At 58.7% G+C, this 20,103-nt stretch overlaps 2 protein-coding genes across 5 annotated transcripts in view; one reads left to right on the plus strand and one right to left on the minus strand.

The window, feature by feature from the left end:
- On the plus strand, nucleotides 1-11,293 carry CXCR5 (C-X-C motif chemokine receptor 5). Its single transcript, XM_004456303.4, has 2 exons — nucleotides 1-159; nucleotides 8,710-11,293. Exons 1-2 carry the CDS (start codon nucleotides 106-108, stop codon nucleotides 9,772-9,774), a joined length of 1,119 nt encoding a protein of 372 aa, XP_004456360.1. The 5' UTR covers nucleotides 1-105; the 3' UTR covers nucleotides 9,775-11,293.
- Nucleotides 11,287-20,103, minus strand: part of BCL9L (BCL9 like) — a 27,414-nt gene continuing 18,597 nt past the window's right edge. For all 4 annotated transcript variants that reach the window (XM_058289377.2, XM_058289375.2, XM_058289376.2 and 1 more), the window contains 5 exons: nucleotides 18,132-18,342; nucleotides 17,860-17,944; nucleotides 15,490-17,776; nucleotides 14,859-15,140; nucleotides 11,287-14,470 (listed from right to left, as the gene is read on the minus strand). In XM_058289377.2, coding sequence (XP_058145360.1) covers nucleotides 13,383-14,470; nucleotides 14,859-15,140; nucleotides 15,490-17,776; nucleotides 17,860-17,944; nucleotides 18,132-18,342 — 3,953 coding nt within the window. In that variant the 3' untranslated portion in view covers nucleotides 11,287-13,382. The remainder of the gene's footprint in view (nucleotides 14,471-14,858; nucleotides 15,141-15,489; nucleotides 17,777-17,859; nucleotides 17,945-18,131; nucleotides 18,343-20,103) is intronic.

Genomic DNA, 20,103 nt, shown 5'->3' on the forward strand with positions numbered 1-20,103 from the left:
CTCATTTGTTTAAATTTGCAGCTGACGGCTGCCACCTCTCTATCGGCACCAGGCGGAGAGTCTCTCGGCATCAGTGACCGGCCTGGTGACAGCACGGCAGCAGCCATGAACTACCTAACCCTGAACGTGGACCTCATGAACTATAACCTGGAGGAGGTGGTGAGTAGGGGACAGGCAGCTCCCAGCCAGCAGGCTTTGCTTGGAATTTGTATTAAATACACTGTGCCCAGGGCTCAAGGGACAGCCTTGGAGTCCCCGATCTCTGTGGGTCTTAGCACCTGCCTTTCAGGATCTTGTTTCCCATTCCAGGGAGGATGTAGCCAGGTGCTGTGGTTGTCCTTAATAGACATCCTTTGGAGGGGGTTGGATTGGAAAACATGGGTTCAGATCTCACATCCTCCCCTGAATTACGGTATGAGCTGGGTCACGTCACTGTGTCTCTCCAGTCCTAATATGTGATCCTCTCCTGATCTCTTAGGGTTGGGATAAGGAAGTAGGCAGGAAAGTACTTGGGAGGGTTTTGTTTTGTTTTGTTTTTTAATGTCAGAGGCTGGCGTTGTTAATTGAATCAATCAGCATGTAGTTTTTCATTTCTTCCTATCTGATATTTCGGTGGGGTATCAGTGGGGCACTACATTCTGAGTTGGACAGAGAAGTTGAGGACCTCACCCTTACCCACAAATAGCTTACAGTCTAGCCAAGAAGGAAAAAAATCACTCACTGAAAGCTACTGGGCAGTAATTACGTACTAAACTGAGGAAGCGGGGAGCCTGACGGTCAAAGGAGGGAGAAGGACCCCAGTGGGCCAGAGTTTGGGAGAGGTCAGCATGAATGACCCTCTGACTCTGTATTAACCCTGGAAATGTCCTAGAGTGTATTGTGGCCTCCCTCCAAGGCCTGGCCTCGCTGGAGACAAAGAATTCTTGGAAAAGGGTTTGCTTGGGCAGACCCTGCCCCCCATTTTGCAGGGGACCTGAGAAAATGGTTTCGTGGATCAGTTGGCTTGGCTGTCGCTGGGCATCTAGAGGTGGGGGGAGCAGCTCAACCAGAGACCCCAGGGGCTCCTTGTGCAGCAGCATAGATGTTAAGGGTCTCTGGGACCCTTCTTTGCGGTCATTTTTCCCTTTCTCCCATAGCCAAGGGCACTTCTGGGGAAAGGACTCTTCTCTGAGCTGCCTCTGGGCTACAGCATGAAGGATCCGCAGCCCTTTCTCCTGTGCCCACCAGCTCTCCTGACCCTAAACTCACCCTGAGGTATTCTCCAACTCCCTCCAGCTCCCTGGGCTGGAGTCTAACATTGTAACTCCACCAAGTATGTACCCAGACTTCCTTGGAAAATTCTGCCTCTCACTTGCCTAGATCCCAAGGCTTGGAGGTCCGAGTAGAACACAGGGAGAAGGCAAGGAGAAGGGCTCCTGACCCCACCTCTCAGCTCCAGTTCCCAGTTCAAGGCAGCGCCAGAACCATCAGGCTAAGCAGGACCGGCTGCATTATTCACAGGACTCAGTGCAAACTGAAAACACGAGGTCCTTGTTCCAAAATTATTAAGACTTTCAAGACGGCGGCAGCAGAGCACCGAACCAAGCATGGGGCCTTTCTAAGCACAGGGCCCTGGGGGACTGCACGAAAGTAGTCCTGAGTCTAATTACAGACTAAAACCCCACTACCATGACAAGGCAATGCACTCCCACCCCAGACCCCCATCACGGGCCCCTCGCTTCACCTGATTAGGTTACTGGGTGTCTTCCTCTGCCTACAGCTTCAGGCTGACCACGAGACCTGACCCAGTTGGAAATCATAGTAACCAACTCAAGACCTGGCCCATCCTGGCTTCTGAGAAACCTCAAGAGTTTCCCCTAGCTGCATGCCTGGCTCCACTGTGTGACCTAGTAGAGACAGGTGGTGGCAGGGGGTGGGGGACAGCAAGGAGGGCATGTCCCATATCACAAAGAAAACCTACAGTCCATGGAGAGACCTGGTGACATGATTCACATCACCCTTGAAATGAGTGGTCCTCGACCGGCATCCGTGCATGGCACAGCCCCTCATTCAGAGTCTAGCCAGGATCCCAAGCATCTTGGGACCATCTGGGCTCCACAGTTCTTCTTTAACCAGCTCCCAGTTCCCCTCCTACCTTCACTTTCCCTCCTACATGCTCTTTCTCCATACCATTGCCCGTCCCCTCCTCTCCCTCTGTCCTCCCTCCTCTCAGTGGGGCCTTGAGCAGGCTTGGCAGTCCCCCAGCACGGAGGCCCTGGGATGGCTGGCTCATGGATGGTTTGCACACGGTAGCTTCTAATAAGTATTTACTGACTTGTGAGGCATCAAAGTTCTTCTCTAATCATTTCTCTTTGCAGTTACTCCAGTTTCTTCCGTTCCTTTTACTTCCTCTTCCCTTCCCTATCCTTGCTCAAACCAAGCATTGGTTCACTTTTGTAGAACACCGGGTTCAACCTTCCAATGTTGGGTCAAGAACTGGGGGCTCCTGGCTGTAAGTCAAGTGCTGGTCATCATGCTTGCCTTCCTTCTCTTGAATTCCAAGATCAACTTGAGCAGCTTAAAATGACTAATCTCTTAAGGTGGGCTGCTAATTTCCAGGGAGGGCAGCTCCAAACAAAAAACAAATCTAGACAGCTAGTACCAGGAACAAGAAGGCGCCAGGTCCCCCAGGTGGGCATGCCAAAGACCCATCCTGCTGGGATGGCAGAGCTAGGCAGGCTAGAGAAATCCCTGTCTACAAGAACCTTGATCTGAGAGCTTGGAGCCTCCTCCTGGCAGATTGGGGTCTGGGCTGCGGCACCTGCAGAGGACAGTCAGAGGCTATGCCTCCAGCTCCACCCTGCACACCAGCCAGGAGGGCAGGCTGCTATGAGCCGGCCCAGGCCTCGGGGCAGACTGGCTTCCCATGACTTCTTCTCAGTGATGATCATCACAAACCATGACTTAAGTGTGACCAGAATGTCCTAGCCCATAAAACCATTTCAAATGTACCATCTCATTTCATCAAGGAGGTATGAAGAAGAGGAACCAAAACCAGTCCAGGCTGCCTCTGGGCTTTACCTTGGGGGGGTGGGAAGATCCCCCACCACCACTAGGTCAAAAGTCCCAGAGAAGCAGCAGTGCAGGAGGCCCTGACTGTGTGTGGGTGGAGGGGTCTGAGGTGAGGGGGAGACCCAGGGCCAGCCGGGAAGGTGGTGAGAATCTGGGTTCAGGCACGCAGTCCACACAGTCTCATCAGGAATTCTTGCCTTCTCTGAGGGCGCAGACGGTGGCTGATCCCACTCCTCTGGCAGAACAGCCTGTATTTGGAACTGAGACTCAAGACCCAAGAATGAGCATTCTTTCAGGAATGATGGGACACAGTATTTGAAATCAGTACTATCCCAAGAAATTAGCTTCCGGTGGTTGCTCTACACATCTAGGAAACAAGTCTACCTGTCCCTAGGCCTGGTGACTCTGTCCCCAAAGTGTAAGTGGATTTTGGGGTGCCAAGTGGAGACCCCCTAAACCTGAAGACCCAGTGCAGTTAGTGTTAGCTTGAAGTTTTCTACAGAACCACGTCCAGTGCAGCACCGTGTCCCTGATGGACAAAAATCTTTCGGTAGAGGTGGAAGAGCAGTCTGGCAGGCTTACTCCTGAAGGATGGGGATAGGGAAAGGGGGAAAATGTGATCAATGGCAAGCCAGAGTCTCAGATGGTCTGCAGAGAGTAGGGGCCTTTGAAGGAAGAGAGGGGTAAAGGATACAGACCTACCCCCTCCACTCCTCAGCCCAGCCTCGTTTCTCCAGAACGCCACACTCCTCTGGCCACTGAAAGCTGGAATGAGAAATGCCTGGCCCGTCTCACTCCCAGCTCCAGACAAGGACATAAAAGGAGATGGAGCCTGCGTACTCCCCATTGCCAGAGCTTGATCTGCGCCCTGGGTGCTGACACCTCCTGCAGCCAGCATGACTCGGGCCCCTGGCATCCTGGGTTCAGCCCCGCTGAGCCATGCACTCAGCAGGCAGTCCTGTCCCACTCCTGGGGGCCGAGAAGGTCAGGTTGGAGCATTCACTGGCTGCACAACAGGCGGGAGAAGCAAACCAGCTCCCGGGTGCTGAGCTAGAAGCGGATTCTTCTGAGAAGCAGCTCAGCCCCAGGCAGGGCATGACAGATGGAGAGTCAGAACATCTAGGAGCTGTGAGCAAGGGACATTTGATGGCAGGGTCCAGCCCCTTCCCAGGGCGGGAATCCCTGCCTGTCCACTTGGGCTCCAACATTCCCCTTCCTCCCAAGGGCCCGATCCCATTGTTGGACAGTTTTGCCTGTTAGAAAGTTCTCTCTCCTTCGACTGAAACACCCTTTCCCCCAATTTCTGCCCATTGCTCCCAGTCTGCTCACCCGACAAACCTGTTCCCTGCCCTCTTGTCCACAGGGGCTCTTTCCAATCCCTGAAGGAGGAGACTCAAGTCTCCTCTTCCCAAGACTCTACACTCCCAGGACCTGAAAACTTGCTTCCAGAATTTTCCAGACCCCTCAGCAAACTGATCACCCTTGTCCAGACACGGGCCCAGGCCACAGTTGGTCGGTGCCCGGTTGTCCTCCCACAGATTCCTTCTCACCTGGAGGAAGGTGACACTAGACTTTCTGGCAGCCACGTCACCCTGTTGACTCATCTCAGACTTTCAGACAACAAACTCCTGGGTCTTTTTCTCATGAACTGTTGTCAAGCCAGTTCTTTCTTACCTTGCACTTGAACGGTTGGCGGTTTTGACCCAGATCCCATGCAATTCCATCTGGTTAGCTTGGGCCCCAGTTCTAGCCCGTGGAGAACACTGAAGTGTCTGAAAGTGTGTTCCATCCCCCAGCTGTGTCTTTACCCAAGACAGGGTATGAGAGCTAAAGAAGAGAGGATCCAGGGCAGGCCTGCGAGGAATCCCTGAGATACCACTGCCCGCCTCCACCTGCTGACATTAAATCCCAGCCGGCAAGTGTTTCCAAGCTCCGCAGCTCCGCAGGGCAGGGAGGCAGCTTCAGGTTTAGAGAGGTCACAGGGGACTGGAGACCTTTATTACCCAGGGAGGGGCCTGGGGCTTGAAGTGGCTCCCCCCAAGCAAGGACAGAAGGGAGGGCAGGAGGAGAGTCACACTCTGATCCCCCCCGCCCCCCCGCACTCCTCTCCACCCTCAACCCCTAGCCCTGCTCCCGGTGTTCACTGCACGTTGTTAACTAAACTCCTGGCTCCCAGCTCAGCTTCGTTCCAGTCTTGGTGCTTTCTTGCCTTCTTTGGGGTGCGAGTTCTTGGCTTAAGTGGAGCTCACTGTCCACTCCTAGCCTGTCGGTGCCGCACACTGGGGTGGCCCATCTGGGCTCGGGTCTGGCTCTATCCAGGGGGCGTGTTGCCAGAAGTGTGTGTGTGTGTGTGTATGTGTTGGGGGGGGGGGTGTCTTGTATTCTGCAGCTTCTTAGGTCAAAGAATGGGCAAGTCACCCATCCAAAGTGCCCGCACTGTGCTCCCTCTGGGAGTAAGGCTCAGAGGCTCCCACACTTCTCATGGTGTTAGGGTTCCCAATTCCTCAACTTAATCACCAGGCCAGAGCCAGCCTTGCTCTATTTCCTTGCTCAATGGTTTGGGGTAGGGTGGGCGTGCCCGGTCCCCTGTGTGTGGGAAATGGCTTTAACACGTGCCACTCCCACGCCCCCAAATCTTCTGTTTGACACCCGCTGAGATGCACTGCTAGCTCCCAGCACCCCATAAACCAGCTTCCCCCCTTCTTCCCCGTTCTGCTTGAGCATTTTACCAAACAAAATCCTCTTGGCAAGGAGGAAGGGGCAGCAAGCTCCTACCCTCCTCTAAACCTGGGTTCCCCAGAGACAGGAGGCTCTGGGACCTGTGGACTCTTCCACCACGCTGACTGTAAGTGAGCAATAAACTACTCGGCCTGGATGTTGTGGAGATCAAGGGCTGGAGTGGTCCTCATAAAGGACTTTCTGGGCCAGTCCCAAGCCCTCCCATGGGCAGTGGGACAGCCAAGTTCTAAGCACGCCTGGGGCCAGTGGAGTCCAGCCTTGCTGACTGCCCCATGCCCTGCATCTCTCCTCCCTCTGTTGGAACCACTTTGCTCTAATCATATACGGTTCATCTCACTGTCTTTCCCCTTTAGCCCCTGCTGAATTCCAGTATGAGCCAAACAGTCATGTTCAGGGACAATATTGGAAATAGCTCCCAATCCCCAGGGAGAACCCAAGACAGGCTCCAGGCTGTTGAGGGTGTTGGCAGGAGGCAGGTACCGAAGGCACGAGAGGGGTTGTTATGGCCTAGAGATCCAGACTAGAAAGGCACCCGGCCTTCTCTGGAAAGTGACTCTCAAAGTAGTTCAGCCAACATCTGTCACACATCTGTCACGTGTAAAGCATATGGCCCAGGGAGGGGGACACAGAAGGCAAAGGCCCAGCGCCTGCCTCCAGGAGCTCACCGCCCAGGGCCGACACAGCCAGCGCAGCCCCAAATCAAGGCACACACGGCAGGCAGCGTGCAGGAGCGGGAATGTCATTCCAAGTGGGAGGAGCTGGAAGCCGTGGAGGAAGGAGGGATTGCATTGGGCTTGGAAGGAAGGTAGTAATTAGTCAAGCAGATAAAAAGGACTCCTCAGCAAAAGAAAGCATTTGAGCCAAGTTCTGGAGACAGGGATGAGTCGGGGTGTTGGTGGCAGGCAGCTGGGAGAATGAGGTACCTGGAGGATAAGGTGCTTCAAACGATAAAGGACATGGCGAGGTCTGAAAGGCCAGGGAATACGTGTTTTGGAGACATCTAAAGGCCCTGCTGGGGAGTTTAGACCTCACCCTGCAGGCCTGTGGTTTTCAAGAGGTTTTTGGAGAAGCAGAATCATTTTATCAAACAAAAGCCTGTGTGTGAAGCACCGCGGGAGGCAAAGGAACCCCGTGTGGCACACACTCAGTCGTGGGCACTCGAAAGAAGCCCGTGAGCCCATGCTGGAGGGGCGCCCTGCAACTGGTTCTGAAATTTAGCCGTGTGTTTCAGACATCTTTCCCGAAGGGAACACGCAGATGAACCTCATTTCTTTTTGCATTGCTTTGTGTATTCTGTTGAGTGAGTGCACTGGGGGTTGCCACCCTCCAGTCTTCTACTGATGAACTTTGATGACAAACATGACTTTTTCTTATAATTGGCTTTGCTAGTAAATGTGACAGTGAAATGAGAAAGCATAAAGACAAAAACAAAAGAAAACCACCGCTTATCGTTGACAGGCAGCCAGAAAAGAACTTGGAGCAGGATGGGATGTATGTTGGAAAACTCACTCCGCCCTCTGGGTAGGAGAGGGGCAGGAGTGGAGTCAAGTGCATGGCAATCTCTGCGACCCACAGAGAGACAGTCGAACTGAGCATTGGGGTGATGAGGGCTGGACTGAGGCAATGGCAGAGGGATGGTGGGAGGGGGACAGATAGCATCCCTTCTCACGGGGACCAGAAAGCAAAGACCTGGGGTGGGGAAGGGGTCTGCTACCATGGTGACGAGAAAGCCCTGTGGTTAGCCAGTGCAACCCCAGACCCCCAAGCCCCTCCTCTCTTGGAAGGAGGACAGCGTGAGACCACCCAGGACCTGGGGTTGAAAGAGTGCCCCGCGCCATCCTCTGCCTTCCTGGCACGCATCATTAGAGAACTGTCTTTTTGAACCCACGTGGGTTGGTTATAATCGGTCTTGAATTGCCGTGGGGAAGGGGCTGGACAGAACAGGGCCGGGGAGCATGGAGGAGCAGGTGCAGCAGGCCAGCTGTGAGTGAAAGGTATGAAAACAGGCACCATGTCTTCCTTTGTGGTTAGCTGGTAAACAGCTTGAGTGCTGGGGGGGGAGGGGCAAAGGGGGAGGATGGGGAGGAGGAAACTTCCGGAGACAAGTGGGCACGCCCCTTTCATTTGGAACCGGCTCCAGCCTTCACTCCTGTCCCGGGATCTCCCTGTGTCCCCTCCCTTCCATCTGACCTCTGGGCTTCCTGCTTTCAAAGCCCTCCTCGCTGTCAGCAAGGGGGTTACCAGTCATGGGAGCAGCTGCTGCTTTCCCTCGGGCCCTAGAGGGAAGCCCAGGCAGTGCTGCCCAGTGGTGGAGACCTTGACCCTGGAGGTAGACGAACGTGGGTTCAAACGACCCTGACATCTGCTAGCTCTGTGATCTTGAAGTCACAGCTGTAAAATAGGAGTAGCATTATATACCTTGAGCTGGTGGTGTAGAGAGAGGAAATGAGGCCTGAAAAGCACCTAGCACCCTCAACACATGGGAGGCGACTGCTACAATTACAGTAGGACAGGAGAAAGCTAGCAGGGCACAACAGGTCCCCCAGCGGGCTCCTTTCCCAAAATTGAAGCTCTGACCCCAGTCCCGAGCCTGCAGCCTCCCATACACATCAACACACAACATGACTTACAGGTGCACAGCCCTTCAGAGTTTGCCCAGCACATCCACACTGCATATCTCATATCTCCTTGTATCTCATCACGACTTCCTGCGGTGAAAACCCAAGTTGGAAAAGGCAAAGTGATTTGTTCAAGGACTCTCAAAGGAAAGTTGGGATTGAGTCAGTGGGACTGAAGGGAAGTGCAGGGACATAAGCAGTTAGCCTGGTGGGCGGTGGGGATCAGGGAGAACCAAGGAGGGAGAGGAAAGCCCTGTTCCGAGAGGGCCCTCAATTCTGCGCTCCTGTCTCCCTGTTGCAGTACAAGGAATTCAGCAACTACAGCGACGGCACAGAGACCCTGGTGGAAAACCACCTGTGCGCCACGGAGGAGGGACCCCCACTCGCCTCCTTCAAGGCTGTGTTCATGCCCTTGGCCTACGGCCTCATCTTCCTCCTGGGCATGGTGGGCAACATCCTGGTGCTGGTGATCCTGGAGCGGCACCGGCAGACGCGCAGCTCCACCGAGACCTTCCTGTACCACTTGGCAGTGGCCGACCTCCTCCTGGTCTTCGTCCTGCCCTTCGCGGTGGCCGAGGGCATCGTAGGCTGGGTCCTGGGCACCGTCCTCTGCAAAGTCGTGATCGCCTTGCACAAGGTCAACTTCTACTGCAGCAGCCTGTTCCTGGCCTGCATCGCCGTGGACCGCTACCTGGCCATCGTCCACGCTGTCCATGCCTACCGCCACCGCCGCCCCCTCTCCATCCACATGACCTGTGCCACCGTCTGGCTGGCCGGCCTCTTCTTCGCCTTGCCAGAGATCCTCTTCGCCAAGATCAGCCAACCCCGCCACAACAACTCCCTGCTCCGCTGCACCTTCTCCCAAGAGAACCAAGCTGAGTCCAACGCCTGGTTCGTCTCCCGCTTCCTCTACCACATCGGTGGGTTCCTGCTGCCAATGCTGGTGATGAGCTGGTGCTACGTGGGGGTGGTGCACAGGCTGTGCCAGGCCCAGCGGCGCCCTCAGCGGCAGAAGGCCATCCGAGTGGCCATCCTAGTGACGAGTGTCTTCTTCCTCTGCTGGTCTCCCTACCACATCATCATCTTCCTGGACACCCTGGTGAGGCTGAGGACTGTGGGCAACAGCTGTAGCCTGAATGGCTACCTCCCCGTGGCCATCACGACGAGCGAGTTCCTGGGCCTGGCCCACTGCTGCCTCAACCCCGTGCTCTACACTTTCGCCGGCGTGAAGTTCCGGAGTGACCTGTCTCGGCTTCTGGCCAAGCTGGGCTGTGCCAGCCTTGCCTCCCTCTGCCAGCTCTTCCCTAGTTGGCGCAAGAGCAGTCTCTCTGAGTCAGAAAACGCCACCTCCATCTCCACCTTCTAGGTCCTAGCACCCCCCTCTTTGTTTCTGCTTTCGGGGGGGATACAGCCACTCTGGAACCTCTCCTAATAAGAGCTGAGCTCCAAGAGCTCACCTGGGCCAGTGTCTCTATTTGGGGAACAGGGTGAACCCACCCCTCTTTCTAGGACAGCCAGCTCCTCTTCCAGCCCCAGGGCTAGGCAGGAGCCCAGGAAAGGGAAAGCAGCCCCAAAGCAAAGCAAAGGCCTGTTGGCCCTCTGCCTCGCCTTGGGCCGAGAGGACTCCATTCAACTTATCTCTTCCTAACCACTGGAAAGCTCAGGAAACAACTTTTACTTCTGCCCTTGCCAGCAGGGACAGTCAACCCCCTCCTGGAAATCACTCCATCATCATATGGACCACTGGCCTCCACTGCCACCCACTGCTCCTTCTACCCACCTGCCAAGTGAAGGCAGGTGGAGGCTGGGGCTGAGGTAAGGCCAGCTGACAATGGAGTCTCTAATGGACCCGGACATTCTGCAAGGCCCCAGCCCTGCAGCCATCTTGACCAAGCAGGAGGCTCGGACTGACCCAGTTTGGGTAGCTGCCCCTGACTCTGAGCAGGTGCTAGGCCCGGGGAGGGCTGCAGGCCAAGGGTAGACACCAGGTGCCCTCAGAGGCACAGCCAGTGTCCCGAGGAAGAACCAAGGCCGAGCCAGCAAGGGAGGAGGCCAATGGGGGAAGGAAAAGAGTCTCTTTCCCCAGCCCCAAAGAAGGACAAGTGTAAATAGAACCCAGCTATTTCTTCCACCCAAGGAAAGCCAGGACAGAGCCCCCAGGATGGGCCAACGCAGGGCAGGAGCCAGAGCCCTGGTGGGTTCTGGGCACTGACTGATGGGGAAGGGGGCAGACTGGTTCTTCTCCCACCTCCTTCCCACAATGTGGAGGTGGAGGACAATGGAAGCTCCTAGAGCAGCAGAGGGGACCCAAGCTTTAGCAGAGGGGGTACTGGCTAAAAGGCAGAATGGACATGCAGCCCCCTGCGGAGAAAGAGGTAACCCCTCTCAGGAGAAAGAAGGGTCCAAACCAGCAGACCCAAGGGGACCCCTGAGGGTCATCTCATCCAGCCCCCTACCCACAGGCCAGGCCCAGAGCCAGGCCGGGGAGAAGGATGGAGCAGGCAGGGAAGTCCCCAGGCCCCTGGGGAGCTGTGGGCTGGCCCCGACAGGATACTACTCAGATGGAACCAGAGGAAGCTGCTCTGCACCGGGGGCCACTCAGGCGGTTCTGGGCTCTCCCTCCCTCCCACACAGCCTCCGATGGGGGGTGGGGAGGGGCTGCAGGGCAGGGACCCCCGCACTTGCTGAGAGCCCATCCCGGTTGCCCGGTCCCACTCGAGCCAATCAGCCAAGTTTCCTTGGTGGCCCCCACTGGAGAATCAGAGGCCGTGCCTTTACCACGGAGCACGGAGACCCTGGCGTCTCCCTTTCCTCTCCCAGCATCCAACAGCAAGCTGGGCAGTGGAGGAGCTGGACACAGAAGCAAAAAGGCATGAGATTGGATTTTGAATTTTCTCTTTTTAATAAAAAGGCACCTATAAAACAGGTCAATACAGTACAGGCAGCACAGAGACCCCCGGAACAAGCCTAAAAATTGTTTCAAAATAAAAACCAAGAAGATGTCTTCACATATTGTATTTATATATTTATATTTATATATATATATTTATATAATGGTACAAAATGGCTGGGGCATGGCCATGGATGGAGGAAGTGGGCTGGCCTGTGGAGTTCACCTTGGAAAGCTAGTCGGGTGGCGGAGGTGGCGGGGGAAGGCAGGGCGCGGGCCCTTTACGTCTGACCTCTCCCTCCTCGGGCAGTTTGGGAAGTCTTGGATCAGGGGTGAGGCAGGATGGGCACAACGCCTGGAAGGGGGGGGGGGCAGGTGGCCCCAAACACAGAGGCCCTGGCCCTGGCCCCTGGGAGGTCCTGGGGGAGGCGGGAGCCTGGCAGCACCAGGAAGGAGAACTGGAACCGGCTGCTGGTGGGCTGAGGACAGCACCAGACTGGGGGGGCTGGGGGTGGAGTCCCTTTGCGTCACAGCTGCCGAAGCGAGACCCGGCCCAGCGGGCCAGGCGGGCCGGGGTGGGGGCAGAAGACACCCTTTCCAGAAATGGCCCTTGGTCCTGGAGGCGGCGCGCAAAAGGCCTGCCCTCCACTTCGCAAGGCAGCAAAGGAAGTAAGAAAAGGAGTTTTCTTCTCCTGGGGCCAAGGGGCGGGGGTGGAGGTGGGGGGGTGGCAAACACCCATGTGTGTATGGCTTCAGCTCTGACCAGGGGCGTGCGGGGAACCCTCTGGGGGAGAGTAGGGGGCTAAGGGGCAGGCAGTGGCTGAGCCTCGGTGGGCACAGGCAGACCTGGCCCGCAGCCCTGGGCAGAGGGACCCTGCCAGCGAGGAGGCAGTGGGGCCCTACCCCGTTCCCCCCGACCCCGCCTCATTCCAGCCTCAGGAGTGGAGGCTGGGGGAGGCAGACTGACTCAGCCAAACCCTTTTCCTTCTTCTTATCCCAGAAGAGCCAGGGCCTGGGGGTCACTTGGGTACAGGACCCTGTCTGCCACCACACGCCACGCCTCCGTGGCTCCACACAGCCACCTCCTCTTCCTCGTTCCGTTCCCTTCATCCCAGACTGGGGACAAAGGACTTCAAGTTCTGGCTAAGATGTAGCAGCAGGGGACCAGACACCCACGGCCGGGCAGCCAGGGCCCCGCGTCCCCGGTGGGGGCCACATGCACGCCTCCGCGCACACGTGCTCCCCGAATCACTCAGCAGCAGGCAGGCTGCGACCCGGAGCCGGCTCTCCGCCCTTGGTGGCTCCCCAGGGGAGCCTACCGTCTGACTAGCTTCAGGTGTGGGGTGTCTGCGTCCTTTAACCATTTGGGGAGGGGACAGGAATGGCCTCCTTTATCAACCCAGAGGCGCTGCCAACAGTGGGTGGGTGCGTGGGACCGCGCGTCCCTGGTCCAGGGGGACAGAGGCGGCGACAGTTCGAAGAAGCGGGGAGGGTTTATCCTTTTTTTGTGTGACGTCTACCAAAACACAGAAATACAGCACACGCACAAACCAGCACAAAAGCCCAGCGCTCTATTTACAGCCACGGCTGGCACCTGCGCCCCCGGCAGGGGGTCAGCCACGTCAGCAGGGAGAAGGAAGGATGCAGGAAGAGACAGAAGGAGAGACGGGTAGGCGTGGAGGTACCACGGAGCGAAGTGGAGCGGGAGAGATGGGAGGCCCAGGAGGCGCGGAAGAGAGGGATGGAGCGGGAGGCCTCTCCTTCCTGCCTCCCCCGGCATCCAGGACTCCAAAAGCACAGCTGAACTAGAGGGAGGGAGGAAAGAGGCTCCGCAGGACTGGGTGCGGGTGGGGGAGGGGCAGTCCTGGTGGCCGAAACAGAACAAAACCCCGATCCAACATCCACCCCTCCCCCACCCCCTCCGCCACTTCCCCCGAAGCTGCCAGCACATCTGGTTTCCACAAATGTCACTCCCCCACAAGCCCCCTCCCACCCCACCCCTGGACCCAGGCCATCCCAACACCAGCGGGGAAGAAACGTCTCTAAGGTTAGCGTGTCTGCACTCTGGCCCCCGACAGGGCCCGCTAGAAGGGCAGGTTGGCCATGCCGCCCGGCGCCGGGAGGTAGCCCATCTGGCTGTCCAGAGACACGCTGCGCTGCCGCAGGGGGTGGGACACCATGAGGCTCTGCTGGGGCGGGGGGCCCATGAGGGAGCCCTGCGGGGAGAGCATGTGGGGGGGCTGGCTGTAGACCTCGCCCCCCACACCCCGCTGCTTCATCAGCATGAAATTCTGCTGGGTCATAAGGCCTTGGGGGGGGGACATGACGCCCTGGTGCAGGCCGTGGGGCACCATGCCCTGCTGTGGGGGCACACCTGTCCTGCCCAGCAAGGACATCTGTCCGGGGTGGCACATGGACATGTTGAGCCCCCGCTGGACGCCCTGCTGGCCCGGGAGATTGGGGGGCCGCGAGGGGTTCTGCTCCGCCATCATGTTCTGCAGGTTCATGAGATGCAGATTGGGGGGCTGGGCCTTGGGGGGCTGGTTTTCGCTCTTGGGGAAGTACTGCAGGGTGCTGCTTGGCTTCTCAGAGGGGATGATCCTCGACAAGTCGAACTCGGGGATCCCCGTTGGGGTGGGCCGGATCACCTCGCTCAGCTCAGGGTCGTTCAGCACAGATGCCACCCCAGGGAGCACGCCCGCTGGGTACGCGTCGCCCATGCGCCCAGCCAGGCCTTTGCCCATCAGGTGCTGCTGGGGGGGCATGGGACCTGGCGGCTGGGGGGGCAGGTCCTCCGGGGGCAGGGGCATGCCCGAGGGGTAATGCTGCTGCAGGCCGGGCCCCGCGCCCCCGCCGGGGGCCATGGCACCGTGGGGCTGCTGCAGCCGAGGGGGGAAGGGCATCATCTGGGAAGAGCTGGGCACAGGGCCGCAGGGGGCACCCAGGGAGTCTGGGCCCCCCGGAGCCATCATCATCGAGTTTTGTGGGGCGCCTCCTGTCCCCTGTGCACTGGGGTGCAGTGGAATGTTGGAGCCCAGAGGGGTGGGGGAGGGCAACATGGTAGATGGGGGCTCATGGGACAGGGGCTGCTGGCCTGGCAGGTTGATGCCCACAGGGCTCTGGGCAGCGGCCGAGTTCAGGTGCATCGGGGCGGACTGGTTGTTGCTGATTCCTGTGGGGAAAGAGGGAGAGGGGTCAGGAGCTGTGTGTACCCGGCTGGGGGAGGGGGCAGAGCCCAGAACTTGCCCGCTCCCCAGCCGGGGTGGGGCCGGCCTGCCACGAGGCCTGCCCTAAGCACTGAAGCTAGCAGCCAAGGGTCCTAAGTGCTGGCCTAGTTTTGCCACGGACATGCCGCCGGGTGCTGGAAAGGCGCCCTGGCATGCTGGGTTGGTTTCACTTAGCGCCTGCTGCGGGTGGAGGTGGAGTCACAGGCCATCGCACCCCTACACCCGGAGCCCTTTGCGTGCATGGCAAGGTCGGTGCCGGCAGAGGGCCCGCCCGGTGCCCATGGCGGCTCTTCCCCTCCCCACAGCTCCTCCCTGGCCCCCCGGGCCTCGTACCTGGTCCGGAGCCCTGCGGCGGGGGTGGCGGGGCCAGCAGGGGCCGGTCGGGCAGCAGCTCGTCATCTGAGGTGGCGATGGTCTTAATAGCGTTGTGGTAGAGCGGGGTGGAACTGGGCATGGCGTACTTGGACATCTGGGACATCATCAGGGACAAGGGGTTCTGGGAAGGCGCGGGGTCTGGGGAGGAAGTGAACGGCAGGCTGGGGTTCATGAGGCTGCTGGGAGGGTTGGCAGGAGGCGCAGAGGAGTTGCTCCGGGGGCCGCCGGGCGGGAGAGCACCTACGGAAGCCGGGAGAGAGAAAAGGAGAGCAGGGGTGACTTCAGGAAGCGGTCAGTTCCCCACCTCTCCCCACTGACCCTTCAGGGCACACCTCTATTGAGATGTCCCACTGAACACCGGCCCCACTAGCACCATGGCCCACCTGTCATCAAGCAATTCCTGCAACCTCGTGACCCTTTCAAATGCCTGGGAGATGCACCCGGTGCTCCCTGAGAGCCCACACACAACTGCTATCATCCGCCCCTCCAGCAGGGCCACCCACCGCTGGGCCGGGGCTCCAGGGGCCCGAACAGGCACGCCCATACCTCGGCGGTCCCCACGGCCACAGAGCTTGCCCAGCAGACTCACCCTGTTCCATGTTGCCCAGGGGGGTGGAAGAGTTCATGTTGAGAGGCGGCTGCTTGCTCTGGGCCACCCCAGGGCTGGGCATGGCTGTCTTGGGCGAGGCGACCCACCCTGGAGAAGGCACCGCCATGGAGGGGGACTTGAGCCTGCTGGGCGAGCCGGACGGTGAACGGACGCTGAGGGAGGAGCTGAGGACCTGGGGCGACTTGAGAGGTCCCGGCGGGTTGGCAGAAGGCAAGGGCACCATCTGGGAGGGCGTCTGGGGCGACTTGAGGTTGGCGGAGGGTGAGGTGACCAGGGGTGAGTGCACCTGGCTGAGGGTGGGTGACTTCAGGTGCCCCATGCCAGGCGAGCCCATCTGGTTAATACTGATGGTGAGGTCTGAAGGCCGCCTGCCCAGCCCCCGGGCGGGGGCCGAATGCATGGAGCCGGGAGCAGGGTTGGACGCAGCGGGCAGAGGCATGTGGCTGAGCCGGGTGGTGCCCACGTTGCCCAAGGGCAGCGAGCTCTGGTCAGGGCTGAACATGTCTTGGGCACTGCCCATGTCCTGAGGCATGGCTTGGTAGGGTCCCTGGGCACCAGAGAATCCCTGTTGGCCCTGGCCGGGGAACTGCGAAGGCATGAGCATCTTCTGCGGGCCTCCCATCATGCCACTGCCATTCTGGGCCCGAACCCGGGCCAGCTCCTCAGGGCTGAGGCCCTGGGGCCCCATCATGTCCCCGGGGCCCCGCATCTTCTGTGACATCAGCATCTGCTGCTGGGGGGTCATCTGCACATTCAAGTTCATGTTCATGTTCATGTTGACGTTCATGTTCATGTTGAGGTTGCCTGGCCCCATGGGGGCTTCCACCTCCCTCAAGCCAGATTGCCCCATGGGGGGGCTCAGGAGGCCCCGGCCGCCCCCAAACTCCATGCCCATGGGGGTGCCCGCCAGGCCCTCGCCCCCAGCCATCTGCCCAGGGAACATGGCTGGGTCTATCTGCCGGTGTGCGTGCATCATCCGCTCCATCTCCACGCCCTGCCCCATGCCACCGCCGGCCATGGCCAGCGGGCGCTGCGTGCCCATTGACCGCTTCTCCAGCAGCTGGTGCCGCAGCAGCTCCTCACGAACCCGAGGCGTCATGAATCGCTCCGCCTCGCCCTGCCCACCTGGGTAGGGCACGGCATTCTGGGCAAAGTTGCTGGGCGCCCCCAACGGGGGCAGGTCTTCGGTCCAGCCCATGCCCGGCCTCACGGGCCTCTGCATGGCATTCATGGGCACCTCCATGGGCAAACCCTGCATGCCCCCAAATCCAGGCACCCGCTGCATCTGGGTCCCCGGGAAACGGGGCCCAGGGAAGGGAGGGCCGCCCCGCAGCTGCATGGGGTCTTGAACATCCATGGGCCCCCGCAGTTGGGTGCCCACTCCAGGGGGCCACTGCTCCCCAGGTTTGCTGTGGTAGGGGGGTGGCGGCCCCCTCACCATCATGCCGCCCATGCCCATCACGTCCTGCAGAGGGCGGCCCCCGTGCAGCCCCATCTGCTCCTCCTTCCGCCGCTTCTCCTCGTAGTACTCCTCCTGCAGCTTGCGCCAGGCCACCTGCTCGGGCGTCAGGCTGTCCTGGCCCAGCCTCTGCATCATCATGTTCATCTGCTGCCCCATATCCCCGCCTGGGGGGGGCCCGGGCACGTCATGCTCCAGTGGAGGAGCCCCGAGGCTCTGTGTCTGCGAAATCATGGACTGCAAGGGCTCCTCGTACTTCTTCAGCCCGCCGGGAGGGGCCGGGGGTGGCTGCTGGGGCGCAGAGGGGGGTGGTGCTGGGAGCCCCCCCTCGCTGGCACCTCCTGGGGGCCCCTTGAGGAAGGGCTCAGTCTCCCCGCTGCGGAGCAACAGCCGCTCGATGTCTCGCAGCGTCTGCAGGGAACGCTCCCGATGCTCCAGCTGCTCTTTGGACAGGCCCTCGGAGCCCGCCAGGCTGCGCTGCCCATTTCCAGTGGGGGTGGTCTCCCCCAGCAGGGCCGGGCCAGGGGCACCGCCGGGGTCTCCTCCAGGAGGCAGAGGGTTGTTGGTGGTGGCAGCTGTGGGGGTATTGGGGTGGGTGCCCCCAGTTCCACCGCCTGTGCTGGCTGCCCCCACCGAGTTGGGAGTCAGGTCTTGACCGGTGTCCTCAGGGGGTGCCTCTGGGGGCAAGGCTGGGGGGGCACTGCCAGGGGGAGGCGGTGGCGGCAAAGGAGGTGGCTGGGATTGCGGGGTGCCTGCTGATGATGCACTTAGGGGTAGCGGTTCAGGGGTGGGTGGCACCTTGGGAGCCTGCGGGAGGACAAAGGCAGATAGTGAGACAGGTAAGGGGGTGCACCGGCCAATCCCATTGTTCCCAGAGGCTCCACGCTCACCTGGTCAAGCTTGGCCCGAGGCACATTCTGCTGGTGGTAGGTGAGGATGGAGTCTGCCCGGCCCTGGAGCACGGCCTCTGCTGCCCTGCAGGGAGGGGGGCACAGACAGCTCAGAGACGAAGGCAGGAGGGAGCCCCCCTCACCCAACCCAACCCAACCCCAGCAGGCTGACTCAGGGTCCCCGGGCTGAGCCGCTGGCCCTCACTTCTGGACCCCGGTGGGACCCGAAAGGCTGAGGAGACAGAGCAGGCGGCCTCCTTCGGGGCACTTACGTGTTGGCCAGGTGGGTGGTGAAGACATACACGAACTGGGAAGGGGGCTTTCCGGGGACGGCCCCAGCCCCGGCTCCAGGGGCATCCGACCGAAGGCCTGGCGGGGGGCCGTGCAGGGGGCCTGGCGTGCTGCTCTCGCTGAGGGGCAGCTGGGGGGTTTGGCCGGGACCCAGCTGCGGGGCCGCCATGGCTGGGTCTGCTACATTACAGTCTGCAGGAGGAGAGAGGAGAGGGCCAGGCAGGTCAGCAGCCCCGATTTAGAAAGGAGAGCCAGCAGGCACCCGGGCTCCATCCCACCTCACTGCCTTACAGCGCGAGCTCTCAGTGTCACTGGGCGCCACTTCTGGTGTTTCTGCCAGTCTTGTTTTCACGCTTTCCCTAGACAAGCCTTTGACCAGGCTGGAAAGGGTGCTGCTGACTATGCGGAGAGGACGGGGAGAAACGTGGCCCAAACAACAGGCTGCCATGTGCCGGCCCTCCACGGGATACTTACGTATGGGATTTTACTTAATCAACACATCCCTGGAAGGAACAGGCCGTAAACTCCTCTGCACGGAGGAGGAAAAAGACTCAAAGGGATGCAGTAACTCACCCAAGGTAACACAGCTAGTTAGGGCAGGGCCACGTGTGAACCCCGCGTGGGGACCCCTGGCCTGCTCCTGCCCCTCACACTGGGGCTGTGTGTGTGTGCGTGCATCTGCACTCTCCAGTGCCTAGGGGAAAAGTGTCCAAATTGACCATCTAAATGACGACTCTAACATTTTTAGTTCTAGCTCACCATTAACTCACTGTATGACCTTATGAACCAGACACTTTGTCCCCGCGAGCCTCAGTTTCTTCATCTGTAAAATGGAAGCACTAAACCCCATCCAGCACAGGGGGCAGATCAAAGAAATACATTTTTACAGTAAGTTCAGAGCTACCTAAAAACTAAAACATTTGGAAAACAGAGTTCAAAGAGCTGGAAAAGGCTGCCATCTTGGGCTCACTCCTGGGGAGACCAGTCACCCTCAGCACCAAGAAGGTTTTGGTCCAGGGACATAAATTTTACTCCAAACCTTAGTTTTAAAATACCAACTTAAAAAAAAAAACAACAACAACTTAAAACAACAGCAGCAACAACAAAATCCAACTATTGGTCATCAGTGAGTCTAAGTGAATGAATAGTTAGACCCATTCCCATCTCAGGAAAAAGAAGCCAAAGTGCCTGGCCTGCAAAATCACAGCACACTCAGTTAATATAAAATGAAGTTGCCTCCCTTGAACCGAGACAGCAGCCAACTTCCCACAGGCCCCAAGTTAGGCTCCCCTCCTTGGATAAACTCTTTCTCTCATGCCATTCTAGTTTTATACAGGAGAGCAGAGCCAAAACTGTGGGGCAACCTCAACATGTGAAGGACTGCCCTGGGGGAAAGAATGGTAGATACTCAGCACACAGCAGAACAGAACTGGGGGAGCTAGGGGGAGGGAAGCAGGTTTATTCCAATACAGAGCTTTCCAGTACAGTAACAGTACTAACAACAGCTAACGCTGTTCTAAGTGCATTACATCTACCAACTCATTCACTCCTCCTAACAACCCTCTGCGGCCAACATTATCTTTATAGATGGTAAAACCGAGGCCCCTTCCCAAATTTAACACATAAGTGGAGGCGCTGGGATGCACACCAAGGCAATGTGGTGGCAGAGCCTGTGCTGATAACCTCTTGGTCATCCTGCCCCTCTCTACCAGGAATGTTTCAAGAACCCAACAGCGGTACAGCTAAAATAGGGACAGTGCTGGCTTCGGTGTTGGGTGTGGGGTGCCCATACACTGAGTGTATTCCAATGTTATAACAAGGAGACTGGGGTGTTTGTCCTGGGAGGCAGTGACCACCCCCATCACTGAAGGTTCAGCCAGAGGCTTGTAGACCACCGGTCAGCATACCCTGGGGAACTGGGAGTGGACAAGCTTTGAAGTCCCCTCCTCTGTG

This window comes from Dasypus novemcinctus, chromosome 27 (assembly GCF_030445035.2).
Source record: "Dasypus novemcinctus isolate mDasNov1 chromosome 27, mDasNov1.1.hap2, whole genome shotgun sequence".
NCBI classification, from domain to species: domain Eukaryota; kingdom Metazoa; phylum Chordata; class Mammalia; order Cingulata; family Dasypodidae; genus Dasypus; species Dasypus novemcinctus.

Excerpts from the sequence above, each read along its gene's own strand:
- CXCR5 (XM_004456303.4), top strand. The coding sequence starts at position 106 with ATGAACTACCTAACCCTGAACGTGGACCTCATGAACTATAACCTGGAG. Across the intron at positions 160-8,709 it reads ACTATAACCTGGAGGAGGTG|TACAAGGAATTCAGCAACTA; the intron begins GTGAGTAGGGGA and ends TCCCTGTTGCAG.